The sequence below is a fragment of the Tyto alba genome, unplaced genomic scaffold (assembly GCF_018691265.1).
Source record: "Tyto alba isolate M040663 unplaced genomic scaffold, T.alba_DEE_v4.0 Super-Scaffold_1000006, whole genome shotgun sequence".
NCBI lineage: Eukaryota > Metazoa > Chordata > Aves > Strigiformes > Tytonidae > Tyto > Tyto alba.
In genome coordinates, this window is record NW_024881272.1 from 7,218,907 (window position 1) to 7,237,851 (window position 18,945).

General features: G+C 40.6%; 1 protein-coding gene across 2 annotated transcripts in view; it reads left to right on the forward strand.

The window, feature by feature from the left end:
* Positions 1-18,945, forward strand: part of NTMT2 (N-terminal Xaa-Pro-Lys N-methyltransferase 2) — a 62,980-nt gene that overhangs the window by 19,097 nt on the left and 24,938 nt on the right. The window contains exons 1-4 of one of the 2 annotated variants that reach the window (XM_032998607.2): positions 1,115-1,182; positions 3,716-3,891; positions 9,447-9,696; positions 12,241-17,879. In XM_032998607.2, coding sequence (XP_032854498.1) covers positions 1,146-1,182; positions 3,716-3,891; positions 9,447-9,696; positions 12,241-12,515 — 738 coding nt within the window. In that variant the 5' untranslated portion in view covers positions 1,115-1,145 and the 3' untranslated portion in view covers positions 12,516-17,879. Of the gene's footprint in view, positions 1-1,114; positions 1,183-3,715; positions 3,892-9,446; positions 9,697-12,240; positions 17,880-18,945 lie in introns of those variants that run through there. The other variant, XR_006164679.1, reaches the window with a different exon arrangement.

The following is an 18,945-nucleotide window of genomic DNA, read 5'->3' on the forward strand; positions in this document are numbered from 1 at the left end:
TGTTGCATTTAAAAGGCAATACTCAGCCAAACTGGAATTAGTTCAATATCTTGCAGAAAGCAGTTGGAGCCACAGAATAATGTTCACAAATAAAAACTTCCAAAAAATTACTTGCAACATTTACTTCTGCCAGGGAAATTTAGCTGAGTAAACCCTGCAACCGAGAGCTGTAAGACAGTGTACTGCAGTTTGGGATTTCACCCAGCCTTACATGTAAAGTGGTCCATTTCTCTAGAGATTTAGATCAGATGCACAGGGAAACGAAATTTTGAACTGATCCATCAGAAAATATTAAAGATAATGTTTTGAAATTTGCAAGGCCAAAGGCCTTGGGTAGGTACTCTCTGTCTAGTCCAGAGGTTGGCATTCAGCTGTAGATCACCACTGCATCCAGGCTGTGTTTCCAGCTACTGAAAATTAATGTCTTATGTCTGTGGAGCAACCTTTGGGGATCCAATTCCTGTTCTCAGCCTGCTTTTGCAGTAGGTTTGTTTTAACCATCTCTACTTGGGGGTCTTGCCAGCAGATTCAGCTGAGAGACCAAGTGTGCCATAAAAAAAGTTTCTTCTTACTTACTTTCTAACTTTCTAACCTTAAACCTTACAGGTTACCTGCCTTAACACTGAAAACTTTGTGAAAGACAGTTGGCCCCGCCCCGCGATGTCTGAGAGACTTGCAGCCTCCATCATCCTATCCTGCCTATGCCCTATTTTACAAAGTTCATTGAAATCAGGCTGTGTATCTGTAACAGACCTCACAAGTATTTCATTTCCGGATGCACGAGATAGTCCCATATGGGTTATGGAAAGGGAGATGCCTCTGGCTAGACAGGTCCTGTGATGAGGGGTAAGGCATGCTGCAGCAGAGCTGCAACACTAACTGCCACCAAGGACACGTGTGTCTCCCCGCACTTCTCTTTTTGGGTAGTTCCTGCAAGCTGGCAAACCTCCCTCTCCCTCTGGTCCTGCTGCTGGAGCCTGCATGCCAGGCACAGCTGGGAGGCAGATCAGAGGTGAGGTTGATTGGCTGTGTCTGGAAAATTGTGTTGTGCATTGGGAGAGTTGGCAGTGTGGCAAATTCATGAGAGGGAGGAGTAACACTGAGGGAGCAAGAAGTGCAAATCATCTCTGTAGATCTCACACCGCATGAGTTACACTGTGGGTCCACAGGAGAAGTCTTCAGGTACAGTGCCACCCTTTACTTTAGCCTGTGTCCTTGCATGTCCTCAGGTGGGAGATTTGTGCAAAGTTTGATGCATTGATGCTAAGCCCAGAGCTGGTTTCAGATGCCAGCACGTAAGGCAGGGCTCTGGGGCCCCAGCTGGCCTGGGAGGAGCCGCAGTCAGCTGGTGTATGCATGCAAGTCCCAGCAGGCATTCTGCAAGCCTGATACTGGTTCTGAGTGAGAAATTCGAGAGCGCACACTACAGATCTGATATCCTGAACAGCATATCGTCCCCATGTGTTGTCTCAGGACAGGCTCATGTTTTGAGTAGAATGACTCTGGATATTTGTTGTTCATGCTGCCAGCTGCCTGCAACTCCCTGTTCTAGTGTGCAGACAGTCTGTAAATGCCTTTCTCTTCAATCTAGCAAAATGGGATAAATCATTGTCCCTTGATAGGTCCATTAAACAAGCCCTAGAAATCATCGCTGACTTTTATATGGAACATCTTGCAAAGCCAACATGCAGAGATTCAGTTCTGTTCACCAGACAGGCTGGCATCCGAAATGGAGAAAAAAGAGACACGGAAAAAACAAGATGGTGCCACTCCCCGGGGAAGATGGAGATCATTTACTGGCAGAATCACAGCCACTGATGGAGTCTTTTTCCCAGGCTCTGGGAGCCACCCTAGCCAAGTTGTGCTGGGGATTGGTTGCTGCCCCCTTCATATTAATTTCTTCAGCTAAATGGTTTCTTCTGAGTATGTGAATATAATCAGTGTAGTGTGTAAAACTCCCAGGTTTGACCCTTGCTGGGCTCAGTGCTTCTTGTGGTATAAATTTCGCAGGCATAACATAAATGTGTAATGGATTAAAGCTTTAATAGTATCCGTTCGGCAGTTGACTTAAGCAGGTGATGACAAGAGGGGCTGGTAATGCTGCTTTTGTTGGATGAAGGATATGCCGGGCATGCTGCTTATGTGTAACCCAATAGCACTATTCTGTTCCGAGTGGTCCTTGGTGGTAATTATTCTCCATCCTACTTCCTTTGTCCCCCCCTCATTTGCCTCCAAAATGTCATTCTCCTGCTGAGGATGGGCAGGCACACACTTATCATTCCCTGCTGAGCTTGCTTGCCCTTAATAAATACATTCCAGGCTTATATTCAGGGCCTCTGGCCTAGCTCTCATCCTCTGCATGGAGGGCATAATTCCTGTTCCCCAGCCAGCATAAGCAAGGCATGGCCTGTTCAGACCCTTCTCAGCAGCAACCGGCAGTGCTCCCGTGGAAGTTTAAAGATGCAGTGACAAAGCACTGCTCCCTGGTCCTTCTGTGTACGCAGCCGGCAGGGAGCTCTCCCTTTCTGTCGTTACTAACCCAAAAGGTGTTTGCTGCTGGATCATTTCCAGTTCCTTGAGCACACTGGGAGTCCGCAGCAGAGCTGGTCTCACACTGCAAGGTGGTGCTCACAAAGACTTGTTCCCAGTGTGACTCCATCCTTCCTTATTGCTTAGCTTTCACAGACAGGCTTGTAGTTGTATTTTTGTTGGAAGGTCTGTCATATACACAAGAAAATGCCTGAACGCTCGTATGAGCACATGAGACAGTCAGACGTGCTGGTTTCCAAGCAAACTGTTTGTGGCCTGCCTCAATCCAAACTTTTGAGCTGCAGAACAACTGCTTTTGATATGCCAATGCACATCGAGTATAGAAAAACCCAGGATGCAGAGGACAGAGCTCATTTTTTTAAAGAATAGGGGAAACCCTTTACCCAGCAAAGCTCACGGGTTTTAATAAAGCAGCTTCAAACTTAAGATTGCTGTATATTACCAGCAAAATAGCCAAGCAATGAAAAGAAACATCCAAGCCTCTGACACACAGGAACTTTCCAGTATATCACCCACTGATTATCTCGCTCCTTGATCTGTGATAGATGAAAATTTAGGACTGTCTCTTCTGAATTGTCTCCCCTTGCTGTATACTCATTTAGGCCTGAGACTACCATCTGCTCTTTGGTTCAGCTTACTTACAATGCCACAGACTGTACAGTATCACTAAAAATAAACCAGGGCAAGTGCCTCATTCATCCGCTCTCTTCTCGGTGTGCACTCTGTGCAGCTGTCAATGGCTAGAAAGCATATATGGAAATCTGCAGAAAAGTTAGGTTTGTGATAGTGGAAATGATGACCTTGCAGAGTAATAAATGCTGCTCACAGCTTTTCTGGGAGCAAATCAAACCCCTTGCTCTCTTAGGCATACATGTTCACTTCAAACTTGAAATGATTTTTCACTGACATGAAAACACAGTGTGATGACAAAAACAATGTCTGAGCCTGGGAGACACTGAATTTGCCCAAAGGGAGCTGTATCCCTTCAAGGTCTTGCAGAATTAAATCCAACACCTTTCTTTCCACTTTTGGTTTAGAAACAGAGATTTTGTGATTTGCAGGCTCAAGTTAAGTTCATAGATCTTCACCATCGTGCCTCCAGGGCAACAAACTAAATGAGAAATATCTGTCATTAACAATAAAATAGCGATTTGTCTGCTTGCAGTGAAACTTTACGCTTTGACAAGTCAAGTTATCAATGGGGAGATGCAGTTCTACGCCAGGGCCAAACACTTCTACCGGGAGGTGCCAGCCACAGAAGAGGGCATGATGGGAGACTACATTGAGCTCTCCAATACAGACATTGAATCCTCCAGGGAATTTCTCAGGAATTTTGTTGGGGTGAGTCATTTAATCCCATCTTCTGCAAGAAACAGTGGTGATGTGTCACAAATGACATGCAGTGTGCCCAGTCACATATATTTTAAATGCACCATATGTCATATTTGATATGCAGTCACAGGTCATAAATGGCTGTCATTGGGTCTACTAATGTATTCTGCCAGGTCATGTATCATCATGAATACACATTTTCCCTGGCCTTATGTCATTATTTACCTGCTTTGCATCCTTCTCTTACACTCTAAAGCTGCAAGTTCTTATAGCTGTCTTTGGATGGGAGATTAATTCTCAGTGCAGGACTGTGACCTTTCATGATAAAATCCTTGCAGGCTTCAGTAGGAGATTTGTCTGTGCAAATTCCTGCAGTCCGTTTGGGAAAGTAACAGAGACTAAATGCCAAGTTTCTGTTTTGCCTATTTATAGATGTTTCTGAGAATGCTGCAATGAAACCCAGCCCTTTCCCTCCCTCCCCGCCCTCCCCCCCAAACATTAGGAGTATATAGGATAAGCTACCCATTAGGAAAAATATTTCTTTCTTGAACATTCCAGTGTCACTGGGGACGTTTGCAGGCAGATTTCTAAAGTTCTGTAAACATCTTCAAAGTTCTGCTTTGACTTGAGATGCAGAGAGATGCCAAGTGAAATTTTAAAAGTACCTACAATAGCAATATCACTTTGGCACTTAGGTTTCTGGAAATCCTGTTGACGCCTAAATGTGTCTTTTGGGAATCTGCAATCTTTAAAAGTATGGACTGATGGTTTTCTGACTGCCCTTCCTTCTTCCCAGGGCAAAGGGGGGGAAAGCCCACTAAATTAGCTCAACAACAGTATCAGATGCCAAAGAATCCACAAAACTACAAGAAAACAAATTTCTTAAGTTCTCCTGCTCACAAAATGACTATTTCTGTATAATGCTACTATAGATCTTCCATTTTCTGCTCAAATATAAAAATTGGGGATAGCCAGATGACCTTTTTTTAGTCTTAATGACCTACTGTGGAAAAAAAGCTCAATAAGTTAATTAGATGTTGTGTATGAAAAAAAGGCATAGTGAAAATGGATTGGGATGGAAAATGAATGTGACTTAACAACAGATAGAAATCCTGTATAGCAGAGAAGGGCAACTGATGGCAAAGTTTGCTGGACCTGGTAGAGGGAGGCTTTTGGGGCAGTGAGCCAGCAAAACACAAGTGAACAGCTACATTTTTTTTATTAACAGTCATTAGTATTAATGCAAGAAGGCTTCACAGCATTTCAAAGCCTCGCTGTGTCAGGCTTTCTATAAACACTAAATAAGAAAATACAGAGGAAGTTCAGCAAGGCAACTGAGCCTGATGGTAAAATGGCATTTTCAGAAAAAAATGTAACTTATAAGCCTAGAGCCAGCTCAAGGAATATTCCTTAAATTTTACTTAAGTCTCATTTTAAGGAGATTTGTAAAATTCAAGTGGTGCATAAGCATGTACTCAGGGAAAGATTTCATGCTTCTTAGACACCATGTAGATTCAGTTTCCTGAACGGCAGTTTTATATCACACTATTATGCTTTCTCATCTACAAGACCCGAAAAAGAAAGAAGTACAGTCTGTAGGAGAGTTTCACATGCCAAAGAGAAATCATACCAAATGCATCAGGTGTGATGACAGATACAAAATACTCCAGAGCAGAGTTCCTACTCCTATTATTAGCCAGGGATAGAAAGCATACTCTGAATGGCCAAGATCAGACAAGAAACAAACAAAAAAAAAAAGGAACAGAAAGGAATCTGCACATTTTGCTAATTCTGATTTAGTTTGTTAAAGCCTGTTCTCTGTTGAGATACAGTCAATTGGTTATGTTACTTATGGTTTATTTTTCTTTCTTACTACTGCAACTTAAATCCTACCCAACCAGATGCAGATATTTACTGGCTTTCTGTAGTAGTGACTTTATTGTAAAGCTAGTTTGAGTTATGTCTTCTCAAGTTTATGGCTCTATGAATAATTTTTTTTTCCAATAAGGTGATCAAGATAGAAAAAAGCAATTTCTTTCACCATAATATAAACTATACTTTATTTTTTAAAGAGAAATCTAACAAAATCAGAAAATAGGAGAATTAGTTTCAGATCAACTGAACATATTTCACTTAATTTTTTTTATTGTTTTACCCTCTGAAAACTTCTCCCTTTGTTTTCAAGAGTTCAAGTGAGTTCCAACGTGAAAAATGCTGTTTAGAAATGAAGAGTTGACAAGTTATTTTTTTTTCCTTGAAAGTCGTGAAAAAGAAGTATCTTGACATTTTCAACATTCTTTCCCATGTTTTTTGGCTATAACTGTTCTCTAGATTTGAAATATCAATTTCACAGAGTGTTTTATTCTTCCAAAACTTTATTTTCTGGCAAAACTAGTGCTCCTTAAAAAACAGTTGCCCAGTTCCACTCAAATTACCCCTCTTGAGTTAGTTTGGCTGGTGTGGAAATGCCACACAGTGACATTTCCCTTACATGACTGATGTTGCATACCTTCATGTATGGCATTTCTTAGCATGATTCTTAGGCACCACTGTAAACTGAGCTACAGATTTCTTTACCATTGGAGAATTTATCTTGCCTGGGCACATGGAAGGAATTACAGAAGGGACTAAGGACTTCACTTATATTTTAGTCTGTCTCCTTCCCAGGCGAGTCAAACTGAGTTAAAAGTGCCACTGTGCTCAAGTTAAGAGGTTTTACGTGCGTGTGGGCAGAACTCAAACCAAGAGCAACATTACTTGAGCCAACAGTGCTGTACAGACAAGCTATAGGCTGTCTTAGGTACAGTCATACTTGAGGGGTTATCAGCAGAGCTATAGCACTGCATATTTACGGGAGTGTGTTAATGCCAGTTAAAGCCTTGATGTCCACATAGACACTTTATTTTCAAGTGCCTAATCTGGAGGTAATGTGTAAAAAAGGAAATAAAGAAGACAAAGAAGCCATTAACTCAGGAACAGTTGTGAGCTATAGGTACGTGAAATAGTACAGATGGAGATTATATTAACTTTCTGTCTCCCTTTCTGCTCTAAACCCTTTCTACCTTTCTTGCCCTCAGTTCACCTGCCTGATTGGTTACTTGCTGAATAAAAACCTTCTCAAAAGTGATTTTTTTCCTGTTTGATCAGGGGGGTGGAAGAGATGTTGTTGAAAACCTGATTATTTTTTTTTTTTTAATTTAGAGATAAAACCACTGTGATTTTTATCTGTTTCTTGAACTGTGATTTCATTTTTATCCTATATACCTACACTGCCTTCCTGCCCTTCCAAGAGCTGAAGTAGCATCAGGAACATATTCCACAGCTCTTTTATCCCTAAGGAACTTTGTGAGTGCACTATTTATCTTTACAGAAGAATTTTAGGGTGTGTCTGTGTCCTGAATGATAGTGATTCTGAGTAATGGGAAGCAGGTAATCAGAGGAGCAGTCAATCTTAAATTTTAAAGCCTGTCCTGGCTTAAAATTTTCACTTACACTATTTTTTTAAATAAGGAGTCTGATTTTCAACTCAATTAGACTTTTGGGAAAATTATTGCCTTCCAAAGAAAATGTTAATACCCTGTCAAAGCTCTGAGCACTTCCAAACTGAAAATATATTAGCTGAACATGGAATTATGTCAACGTTTTCATTACAAACGGAGCCGTAGTGCTTCACAGGGCTTCTCAACTGACTGCCTGATGCTCTTGCTCCCTTTCAGCGAAGCATGGGATCAAGCTTTATCTCCCATGATTGTTCCCTTTCCTTCTTCTCGATGGCAAATGGAGATGTGTCATCAGAGGTCCTTGCCACGACACATCATGGGAGATGAATTCCCTGTTTCAAGTGAGGTACTGTGACTGTAGGTTCTCTGGAACACAAATGTCAAAGAAGTTATATGGCTTTTTGTCAAATTCTGTTAGTTGTTTTGGTAAATCATCCTGGTTTTCTCACCAGCTTTCTCAAAGATTTTTACTTAATCACATCCATATAGGCCTGTACGTATCTGCCAGCAAACAATATGGGAATCCACCTTGTAAAGATCCAAGACACAGTTCCTTCTCCTTTTATGAACTCCTTGTTACAGCTTAGTAACTGGTCCTCAGTAAAAGCCACATGCTCCTCAGTGCAGCCTGTGAATGAAGAATGGCTCACATTTTCTGGCTAACTACAAACAGGTAGTCTCCAGAGTCCAATAGGGTTGAAGGCTTGTGGACTCTTGCACACATCAGGAGATTAATCTTCCTAGGTATACAAATTGGGACCAGCAGCCCTGGAGACTGATGAGAGCCTTTGAGGTCCTTGTGCTCTTTCTACAGTTACTCTATGTAACCAGATGCTCAGCTGGGCTATTCATAGCCATGCCATTGATGGTACTGTCCTTTGACCTTAATAATCTACTGAATTACCCACTGAAGCAAGGCCAAAAAAGTGGTGAGTTACATGATTTATGCTTGGTCGTTACAGAGGGGGTCTCCCAATAAGCAGGAAGAGCAAGACTCTTCCTGGGCTTATTTCCTTTAGGAGCAGTGAAGTTGCAGCCAGGACTTTGGCCCATAGATTTCACTTCAACACTCAGTTCCAGGGGACAGGGAAAAGGTGTTTACATTTGCTTTTAATGTATTTGTTTAACAGATAACTTTGGCCAGGGGAGCTCCAATCTCACTGTCGGTCCATGTACCGACTTAAAATTTCTGTTTTACAGAACAGCAGCAGGCTCTTAAGAGCCTTTTTATAGCTAGAATGGAAGCTTTAGGGGTGAAATACAGCTTTATAAAGCTCCTTTTACAGTGACTCATTATTTTCTCATAGACATAGCCTTTGTGCCACATTTTTTCCTATCTGATCTCTGTCCAGAGATGACATTTATGAAGAAAAAAAAAGAACAGTTAAGCAAAATCTACTCAGTAATCTTTCTTGTCTCTATGCCTAAAAAATAAATTCTGTGTATGCTCCAGTCAAAACTTTCTGAGTTGTCATAAGTTCCTACAACTCCAAGATCTTGGTTCAAACACAGCTTGTTTTGAAAACTGATCTCTGATCCCAAGGATGCTGTGTGTCTGCAGAGATATCCATGGGCACCTTGGGAGTTCTGGGCTGCAGAAGTTACTTCTTGCATGCAATATTTGAAATATGCTTACTTTTTTGTTTTGCCTTTACAGGGCTCAGAATGAGGCTTACCTAGCCATGTAGTTGGCTGTGAGGTATTACTGTTTGACAGATGCAGTTGCAAGGACTTTACAAAGACCAGTGGAACTTCCGAGAAAGCTAGGAGCTTGTGAAAGATTACGTCTCTTCTTATACCAAGGAAAAACTTACTGTACAGCAGTAAATGCAGGGCTGCAATGTCCAGCAGCCTGGGAACATGGCAGCTCAGCTCACCTCACACATGGTACCCAAAGCTGTATTGATACTGTCCCAGGTTCTCGCCAGTCTTGCAACAGCCCTGCACAAATAAGGAGACAAGACACTAGGCTTGGTGGGCTAAAGGCCATAGTTAGCAACACAGCTGCTCTCATCTTTCAGGCGGTATTTTTCAGATTTCAAATTATTTTCTTGTATCCTGCAGGGGGTGGGGAAAGCTGGCACCAACCGCGCCCTGGACTGCGGCTCTGGGATAGGTCGTATCAGCAAGCATGTCCTGCTACCAGTTTTCAAGAGCGTGGAACTGGTGGATATGATGGAGAATTTCCTGGCTGAGGTCCCGAACTACCTGCAGGGCAAGGAGGACAGAGTAGAGATGTATTATTGCAAAAGCCTCCAGGAATTCACTCCAGCTCCACAAAGATATGATGTCATCTGGATTCAGTGGGTTTCAGGTTAGTTCAGTGTGATTCATCCAGCCCAGCATCTCAGAGAACTATACAGCCTGTGCTAAAGTTTATGTTAAAAGAATGGTGCAGCTGTAAAAGGAGGTTCTCAAATCTTTGGGACTGCTTCCTGAAATCTCACAAGAGACTTCTGAGAGTTTTCCCCAGGCACAAGCACAGTGGATACAAATCAAGTTTTTTTTTTCATGTCACTTACTAGAGGGAGGTACATGTTCTTGGCAAGTAGCCTGCATGCTAAGGGGCAGCTGCAGAGTAGGCCTTATGTATGGGTTTTCTTGAGCAGGAATCCTCCTTCTTAGTTGCCAGTACTGCAGACAGATACATGGGGTTGGCCTCACTTGTGAGCAGGGATTTCTGAATCTGTCAATTATCCAGACTTGGGGGTATTTCAGGAAATAATCTGCAAAAAGCCATAGTGAAATCACCAATACCTATAAACCAGATCATGTCTTACACATGCACGGATGCTTATCAAACAAGTTCATTTAGCTATGTCCCACAGTGCCCCCTCATATAAGAAATATCTGCTGCTTCTCCTGCAGCCAGTCCGGTGAATGTCCTGCAGCACTGAGAGCAGCAGATTGGCAATCAGATAATGTGGGCTATGTTCCTCACTGTCCTTCCAGAAATAAGGTTTTCTCCTAATCTGTGAACCTAAATGTCCATGGTGCAGTTTCAGGTGGCAGAAGTCATTATTCTAAAGCACAAGAGGAGGCCTGAACAACTCCTTCTCACTAAAACCCTGGAGATAGTTTCTTGCTAGGCAAAAAGAAAGATAAAGATTAGCAAGGAGATGGTTTTATTCAGGAACACTTATTTATCCTCTACACCTAGTCTTAAAAAGTAATGAAACTGAGCTTCTTAGAACACATCTTTATAGCTGTACAAGCAAATTGCTTCAGAGTATCATTTTCCTTTGTATTTTGGCTTTTCTTGAATAACCAGTCATTGCAGTAAATATAGCTCCTTCCTCATCTTTTGAGCAAATACGAGTCCACATGAGACTGAATGAGCTAAGACTTGTCTGAGGCTGTGGTGATCAGCTATGTGGCTGCTAACAGAGGGAGCATATGCCTTTTATTTAGCATGGACATGGATCTGAATCTCCTTCCTCCATCAATTTCAATTAAATTTGTAATGATCTTAAGTATTAATCAAACTTCTACCTCTACCTTGAATTTGGCTGAAATATGCCAACAAGCTCAACGCTTTTTGGTGGAGCAAGGGCAGGACTGTCTGGTAGAGAACAACAATGTGAAGATCTCATTTTTCTTAGCTAAAAGCTAGGTTAAGAGAACCTTGAGTTACAAGTTAGGTGTTCAAAAGCTTCAATGAATTGTGCCAATGCAATCTTTTATTGTCTTCTGTATGTATAAGTATATGAGTCCAGGCTGTTATTTTATGAAAAAATAAAAGTGCAAGTTTACATTTCATATAGAAATTACAATTTTCCTTCAACTTGTTAGGTAATCAGCTTTAAGCTTTGGGCTTTTTTTCTTTTTTTGGGGGGTTGGTTAAAGAAATCTGACATGCTATGTCAAAATATGGTTTTGAAATTACAGCTTGCATTTATAGAAGTGTAAATCTTCCATCAAGAAAACTAAATATTTTTACTAGAAAATACAAATTTTTTTTTCAAAGTTTTCATTCAGTTTCTGACCACCTGTCCTTGTTAACTCTTTTGAGATGTTTCACATGTGAGAGTTCTCATTTTGCTGTCCTCTGAGCCCTGCACTATGATCTCAACATAACAGAAGTATTGATATTTGAGAAAGAAGGATAAAAACCACAATAAGATATTGAAAAAAAGTAGTATTTTAAAATTTATATGGTATATGCAGAAGTCACAACAGTATGGGGTAATGGAAGGTCTTGCATTCCTCACTGGATCTTTGATCCAGAACTCCTTTGATGGGTAAATATTGTTTACACAAAGTTAATAGAGATTTGTAGCATTAAAAGACAGAAGGGACTGTTAGATTATCTAGTCTGACCTACTTTATATCACAAGCTGTTACATTAATTCCTTTACTCTTGTACTGAGCCAGTAGTTTGTGTTCAATTAGAACATATCTTGAAAAACTCAACCACGCTTGATTTGAGGACTTCAAGAGGTGGTAAACACCATTTCTGTTGGTAGTTTCCAATGGGTAATTACTTACACTGTTGAACAGTTGTCACTTATTTCCAATATGAATTTGTTTGGCTCCAGCTTCCTGCCACTGATTCTTATTATGACTTTAACCACTAGATTAAAGAACCCTTCAGCACCCAGTATTTTCTCCACTATTACCATTGACTTCTGTCCACATCTGTTGCTACTACTAATATGGATCCTAAAAATTGATTTGTGTTTGTAACTGTTGATCTCATTGATTTGCCCAAGATTTCGTAATTAAATCTGTCAGGACTATAACTTTTCCTGCAATAAATAGGGTGTGGAGACTCAGATCAAGGCACCATTCTGACGTTTACAGGGGGAGTCTGTTTGAATGGTTAATAGCGATCTATTTTCCATCCTTTCATCTGTAGGATATCTGACAGATAAAGATCTCCTGGAGTTTCTCATCCGGTGCCAGAATGGCTTGAAGGACAACGGTGTTATCATTCTCAAGGACAATGTAGCCAGGGAGGGCTGTATCCTGGATTGTCTGGATAGTAGTGTGACCCGAGACCTGGACATCCTCCACAGCCTCATCGAAATGAGCGGACTCACCATCCTACGGGAGGAGAGGCAGGAGGGATTCCCTGAGCAGTGTGTCCCTGTCTGGATGCTGGCCATGCAGAAAGGCCCTGGCCATTCCTGACTGCATAGTGAGACTGCAGAGACTGGACTGTGGATGAACAGCAGGACTGAGGAGCAGAAAAGCATCGACTAGAATCCTCCTAACCGTGCACTGCTACTACTACACTTGGGCAGCAACTACTAAAGGATCGTGAGAGAATTACAACTGAGCCAGCTTCTACAGGGAATAGTCTGCTTCTAAATCCTGCCTGCTTCATCATTCTCTCCATTTTTAAAAGTCTTTCTAGCAGTGCCTTGTCAGATCTCTCTTTCATTAAGGAGTCAATACTGGACAAAACTCAACTAGTAGAAAATAATTAGGTCTGAAGTTTCTGTAGTGGCTAATACATTTTGGAGTGTTCTGTATGAGGTGTTAAGAACTAAGCCTGGTTTTTACTACAGCACTTAAATCTTTTTGGAATTTAAGAAGGATCTGTCAGATCACTGAAGCAGGAAATTCAAATAACTTCTGGAAAACCTAACCCAAATTTTGACTGTCATCACTATCTGTACTTTAAAATACTTAAACCAAAAATGTAAGGAAATATTTTATCCATTTGTTAGCATCAGCTATGCAGTTTATTTATTTTTTTGCATTTCTGCCAGTTTGGACAATAAGACAACCTGGTTAATTTTCCATTTTTAGGAACTACTTTATATTCCTGAAGTTTCTGTCATAGAACAATAGTGGTGCGTAGGGCTTTTCGCACTCCAGGGGAAAACTTAAATGACAAATATATGCATGTTTGCATTGAAATTTTGTGAAAAGATTGCCCCACAAATTACATTCTGGAAAATATTTTTTCAAAATGTTCACAGTGGAAACCACTTGAAAGCTTCTCTTTATTATTCATACCACTGTAAATTTCTTTCTTTCCCACATTCAGAACAAGTCTGGCACCATATGCAGAGCTAATGGGATTTCATGGGGTGTTAATAGTAAGACTGTAAGAAGAACTAATACAGTATTGTATTAATTAACAACTGTACTAAACTGCAGAGGGTGTTAGTGTAACCCAAAAGCATCTATGATTTATATTCAAACAGCAGCTGTATAAGCCTGGATTTGAAAATACTAACATACGTACCATCTCCTTAAGGCTCACAGAAATTACACATTAAACTTCTTGTCCTGCTCATATAGGTGCAGAAAGTGCTGTGGGAGGACAGAAGTTCATTGTGCAAAAAACCTCAGAATTTGAAATCCTGCTTCATTCTGAATGAGGACAAGAAGGGAGAATTTTGAAATTCTTTATGAAGGAACACCAGACAACCACAGGCTTTTCCAGGTTGATTAAAATTTTTAGCTCAGACAAAATCAAATGTTTCTTTTGAATTGGACTTTTAAAGTAATTTGCACTTAAAATATAATTAAATGCAGTAAAAATCAAATTAAATATGGCTTGTTCAAAATTTTAGAAATGAACAATAACATTAGAATGGACTGTTCTGACTCTGTCAGAATTTTTATCATGTTTTATTCCCCTGAGATACAATTCTGGCAAGACTGATCAGACTTTTCAAAGAGTCGCATTATGACAAACCTCCATGTTCTGATGGAAAGAGGTTCTATAAAACATCCTCCACATGACTGTAGGCACAGTTGTCTCTGTCAAATACTGTCATCTGCGTTAGATTAACTCACATAGAAGCCTGAAGATAACGAGATCAGGGAACATCTCAGCTGGATTTTAGTACACTTTGCCATCCTTTGATAACAAATCTCAAGTTTTGGTTTAATTGCATAACTCCTCTAGCAATATGGTTGCATATGTTGAGATTTTCCAATTTATGGCAGAGGGCTTCCTGCCATCAAATCTTATCCAGCAATTGTTCTTTTAATGTGCCATCACTAATTGTAGCATTAAGGAAAACAACCTTGGTGATTTGGTGAATATTCTGGCGTGTCGTATAACCTAGAAACCCATGGTTCCCATGACACAGATGCTTCTGGAATGTTTTGGCTAATTCTTCCATTCTAATCAACCAGTAATGGACATAAATTGAGTATATAACATTATTGAAAACCCTAGGTGAACACTTACGTTCTGGAACTGTCCCCAGAACTAAGTAGTTCAAATTCCCTTTAAGCCACTACAACACTTTCATTCTGCTGAGGCTGTAAAAGCTAGTGTGGTCTTTTCGTGCACATGAGTTTGTGCAGGTACCTGAAGGAAACCCAGTCATTTGTTTTAGAGGAAAGAGGCATCGGTCCTATAGTTTGTGACCCTGTGTTAGCAGTAACAGGAGAATATTTTAAAGGCCTTTACGTAGATTACAAATTAATTTGTCCTTCATCATTTTTATTTCCACCCAGAGACATCTGCCATGGTGCAGAATACTTGGGGACTGCTGGAGATCCTAGTACTATCATGCCTGTGCCAGGCATATCTGAATGGTGTTGGTCACTACAATGGTGAGAGATTGGCGTTATGGAAATAGGGAAGTAAACAATTTTATACAAATGTAAACAGCTGCCACATCTCAAAGGGCAGAATATATCAGCTGTTCACTTACACACCAGAATGGGTGCAGTTCAGTAATGAGAGACTCAGTTCCAAGATGGATATAGAATGTAAAGTGGTTTAGGATAAAAGGTAGAATATAAATGACTGGTACTGTTATCAGTGAAATACATTTTACAAGGTAAAAATGTTTTTCCCATATTTTGTACATCTTTCCTATTTGAATTTCCAGAATACATATACATAAACATAAACATATAATGAAAATTGGTTCCCTTAACTGTGTGAGAACAGAGACAAGTAAAATCTTCATTTAGTAGAAAAAAACCATATTTCATGGTTCCCACATTCCTGGAAATTAATGTTTCATGGCTATGTTGCTTCCCTAATAAAATATTAAAGATTTTCTGCTGACATAATGAACCTCAAGAGTAAAGAAACACAAGCCCTCCAGGGCCTTAAATGCATGAGATTGCTGCAGACTGAATAATATTTTGGTTTCCTCCTTTTCCAAGGTATATTTTAATTCAGCAACTCCCAATCAACCAGTGTAGGCCACCCTTAAATGTTCATGAATTTGGGCAAGGTCCACACTTTTCCACTACTACTACTACTACTACTACTACTACTAATAACAATAATAATAATAATAATAATGAATCACAAATTTCAAACAGAAGATCTTGCTTAGAAGTCATCTATATATCAGTTGCTCTTTGGTGTTCAAAGACTGGATAATCAACACAGTTGCTCTGCCTCAACTTTCAGGTTATTTAAACGATGCATTTACAGAAGCCTTTAGCTCATCAGATTGCAGTGGGAGTTTGAATCCCAAAGGTTTGGTGTTCATTTAAGACTCCTCACCAATCTCAATATTACCAGAAATTTAATCATAGAACATCCAGGGTCCTTCAAGCTCAAGCCCTTGTTCATCACCAACAGGTAATTAGTGAAATACCCAATTAGTTTTTCAATCAGATATTTCTCCCAGGCAATTACTACTCAAGTAAACGCTTAGCTGAAGTGCAGTGAAGCCTGCTTCTGCCGTGTCCCTACCAAAGCTCTTGGTAATATCTGGTTTCCCCATATCAGGTCCTGTGCTTCTGTTCTGTGTGGACGAAGGCCACATATTATCTTTATTATATAAATGTGAGGTTCCTTACAAAAGAGATCCTCAAGCCCTACAGTAGCCCCCAAATGCAACCCAAACATAATGTAAGGAAGCAATTATGACAGCAGTCTGAACAGCAATCCCAACTGTGCAGCTCCAGCAACCATCAAAGCTCAAGCTGTTCATGTTGCAAAGGCAACTCAGACATTACAAATGTCCTTTCATTCCTCATTGGAAGAGAGCGCCATCATTTTGAAACATATTGCTGAATGGATATTCTAAAATATTTTGTTTCAGAAATACTAAAATGATCAAATATTTTTAGTTTGACCTTCTTGTTTGTTTATATAATGTGGTCTAAACTGACATGTTATGTGAGATGATAATATAATAATACATTATATAGTATTGTAATAGTTGAAGTAAAACATTAGTTTCCTACAGAATACAGTAATAAAATAAGTATGTTCCCTGCCCCCAGATTTAGTGAAACAAGTCAGCAAATTCCAGAGGAGACAGTAATTTCATGAGGATCAGTGCTGGCAAGAAGTATTTGCCCTAGCTCTTTTTCTCCAGACATCCCATCCACTCTGGCAGTTCGCAGTGTGCCTAGTCTAGGGAACAGCCACCTTAGGCTCTTTGACAGGCAGGAAGAAGAAACTGGCACCTCTAGAGCAATTCAGACCACCTCAGAGCTGAACTGGTTTGAAATAAGAGAGTCTCCCCTCTCCTGGGTGGTTGTATAGTGGGAATGAAAGTCCATCGTTGTTACAACCAATTCAGTATCTTCTTTGTTAATGTCAAACAGAAGTGCAGTGTGATCTGAGGAGCAGTGACTGTCAAAACCAGAAAAAGACATGGACTTGGATAACCAAACACCCATTAAAAATCAAAGGCATGGTGCCAGGGCACTACATTAATGGGAGCAATGTGCATAGTGCCAACTGACAAAGGCTTTGCCAGTTATTCCACTGAGTGCCCCGAGTACCTTTATGCCATTCACTTCTTTTTTCCATTCTCTTAATCCAGGCTCCCCAGAGCGTTTACAGTGGCATATCAGGCAGTAGGCTTGTCCAGAGGAACTTGGCTGTTACGTGTGATTAAAACCAGTTGTGTTGCATCCCATTCCTCTTCTCTTCCTTTGATGCTTCTTCCAACTTGCCAAGAAAATCCCTCTTCCACTTGCCAAAAATGATTTGTTCTCTGTGGACTTCACCACATCTCACTGAAGTAAAACAGATTACCTTTGATTTTAAGAGGAGATAATTCTGTTTATCTGAAAGCAATAACAACACGCTGTATTTCAAACATACAGGTTAATACCCGTCTCTTTCAATTGATGTCAAGTAGGGACTCCCAGACCTTTGTACCAAACAAAGCCCAGGTTCTCATCATCACCATAAGTAACAATATTTATATGATACTATACATCCCTAGACCTTGAAGCGTGCGTTATCATTGTGTTCAGGATAAGGAAACTGAGGCACAGATGGGTGATCTGGGCCACATTACAGCTTTACCTAAGTGGTAGCTGTGAGTGATTAACACCTCCACAAATCAGGCCACTACAGGAACTACAGAGTGTTTTGCAGGCAGACATAAACTTATTCTGGTTGTACTTGGAGCAGATTGAAACATCATGGTTGTGGTTAGCCTGCTTATTAGGCCAACCTGATATGTCTTGCAAAGAGAGGGCTCAGGCTGAATGTTGTGCTCAGGAACACAAACACCTTCTGTTCCTTTCAAAGCATTGGAAGAAAAAACCTGGTGTATGTCTGCAGCAAAAATAAAGACAGAAAATTGGTGGAAAGTCTCTCTTCCTTGTATCTCTCTTCCAAAAATGTTGAATTTGCAGGCATTTCAACCTGTTGTGCTATTTTCAGGATCCTGAGACTAAAGTTTTTAGAGGCATGTGAAGATGCAGAAGACCTGTTGAGTGCACTGTGGTTTAGTAAATACTATTGGTGTCTTTGGATGCCTGTAGGTCTCTGAAGATTTGGCTTGTAGGAACCTCAGCTTCACACAAGACTACATTTTCAGAATTATCTAGGCGACCAGATTTGAGTGCCTGTCAGTGGAGTTAGGCATCCAGAGGCGTTTGTAAAGCATTCAATGAAAGTTTAGCATCAGCATGTCTTTGAAAACCCCTCAGGGAGATGTAGGCATTTAGGTACAAATAATCTCACTTGATTTGAGACACCTAAATATAGATGTCTCATCTAAGATAAATTTCTAGGCTCTCTTTGCAGTCAGCGGAGAAAAACTCACCCATGCAGGAGACATTCATGGCAGGCCCATGCATTCTTCCCATTCTAGATAGGTGCATTAAAGATGCAAGCAATAGCAAAGTACTTCTCAAAGCTCCATTCAGCTGTGTCACTTGAAGTGATTTGTAGGTACATTAGGTCTGGTTGTTCCCCTCTCCCTAACCTCTGACAATGCCTTGTGAATATAAAATCCTGATTCAGAAACTGTCTCTTCCAGATCTGTAGCAGAGGTTCCCAAACAGTGGCACGTGTGCCACAAGTGCTGCCGAGCCTCTACAAAGTGGTGCTCAACACTTTCTGAGCAGCCTTCTATGTGCACATGCAGCCTGACGCTGCTGGGAGCAGCTTCAGTTCCTGCTGCCACTGCTGCTGGGGCAATACTCCAGTGTGGGAATCCTCCTACACTCCTTCAATAACAGAATAACAAACATCCAGCATCATCAACTCCAGAAAGTAAAAAAATCACAGATCTAGCTTCAAAATCTTTGGAAGATTTCTCTCTGCATGTACACACATGGTTAACAACAGTTTTACTGATGTATATGCATACATGTGGAATATACGCAGTTTGTATCAGCCCAGGTGACCTGTGGTCCTTGGAATATGTGT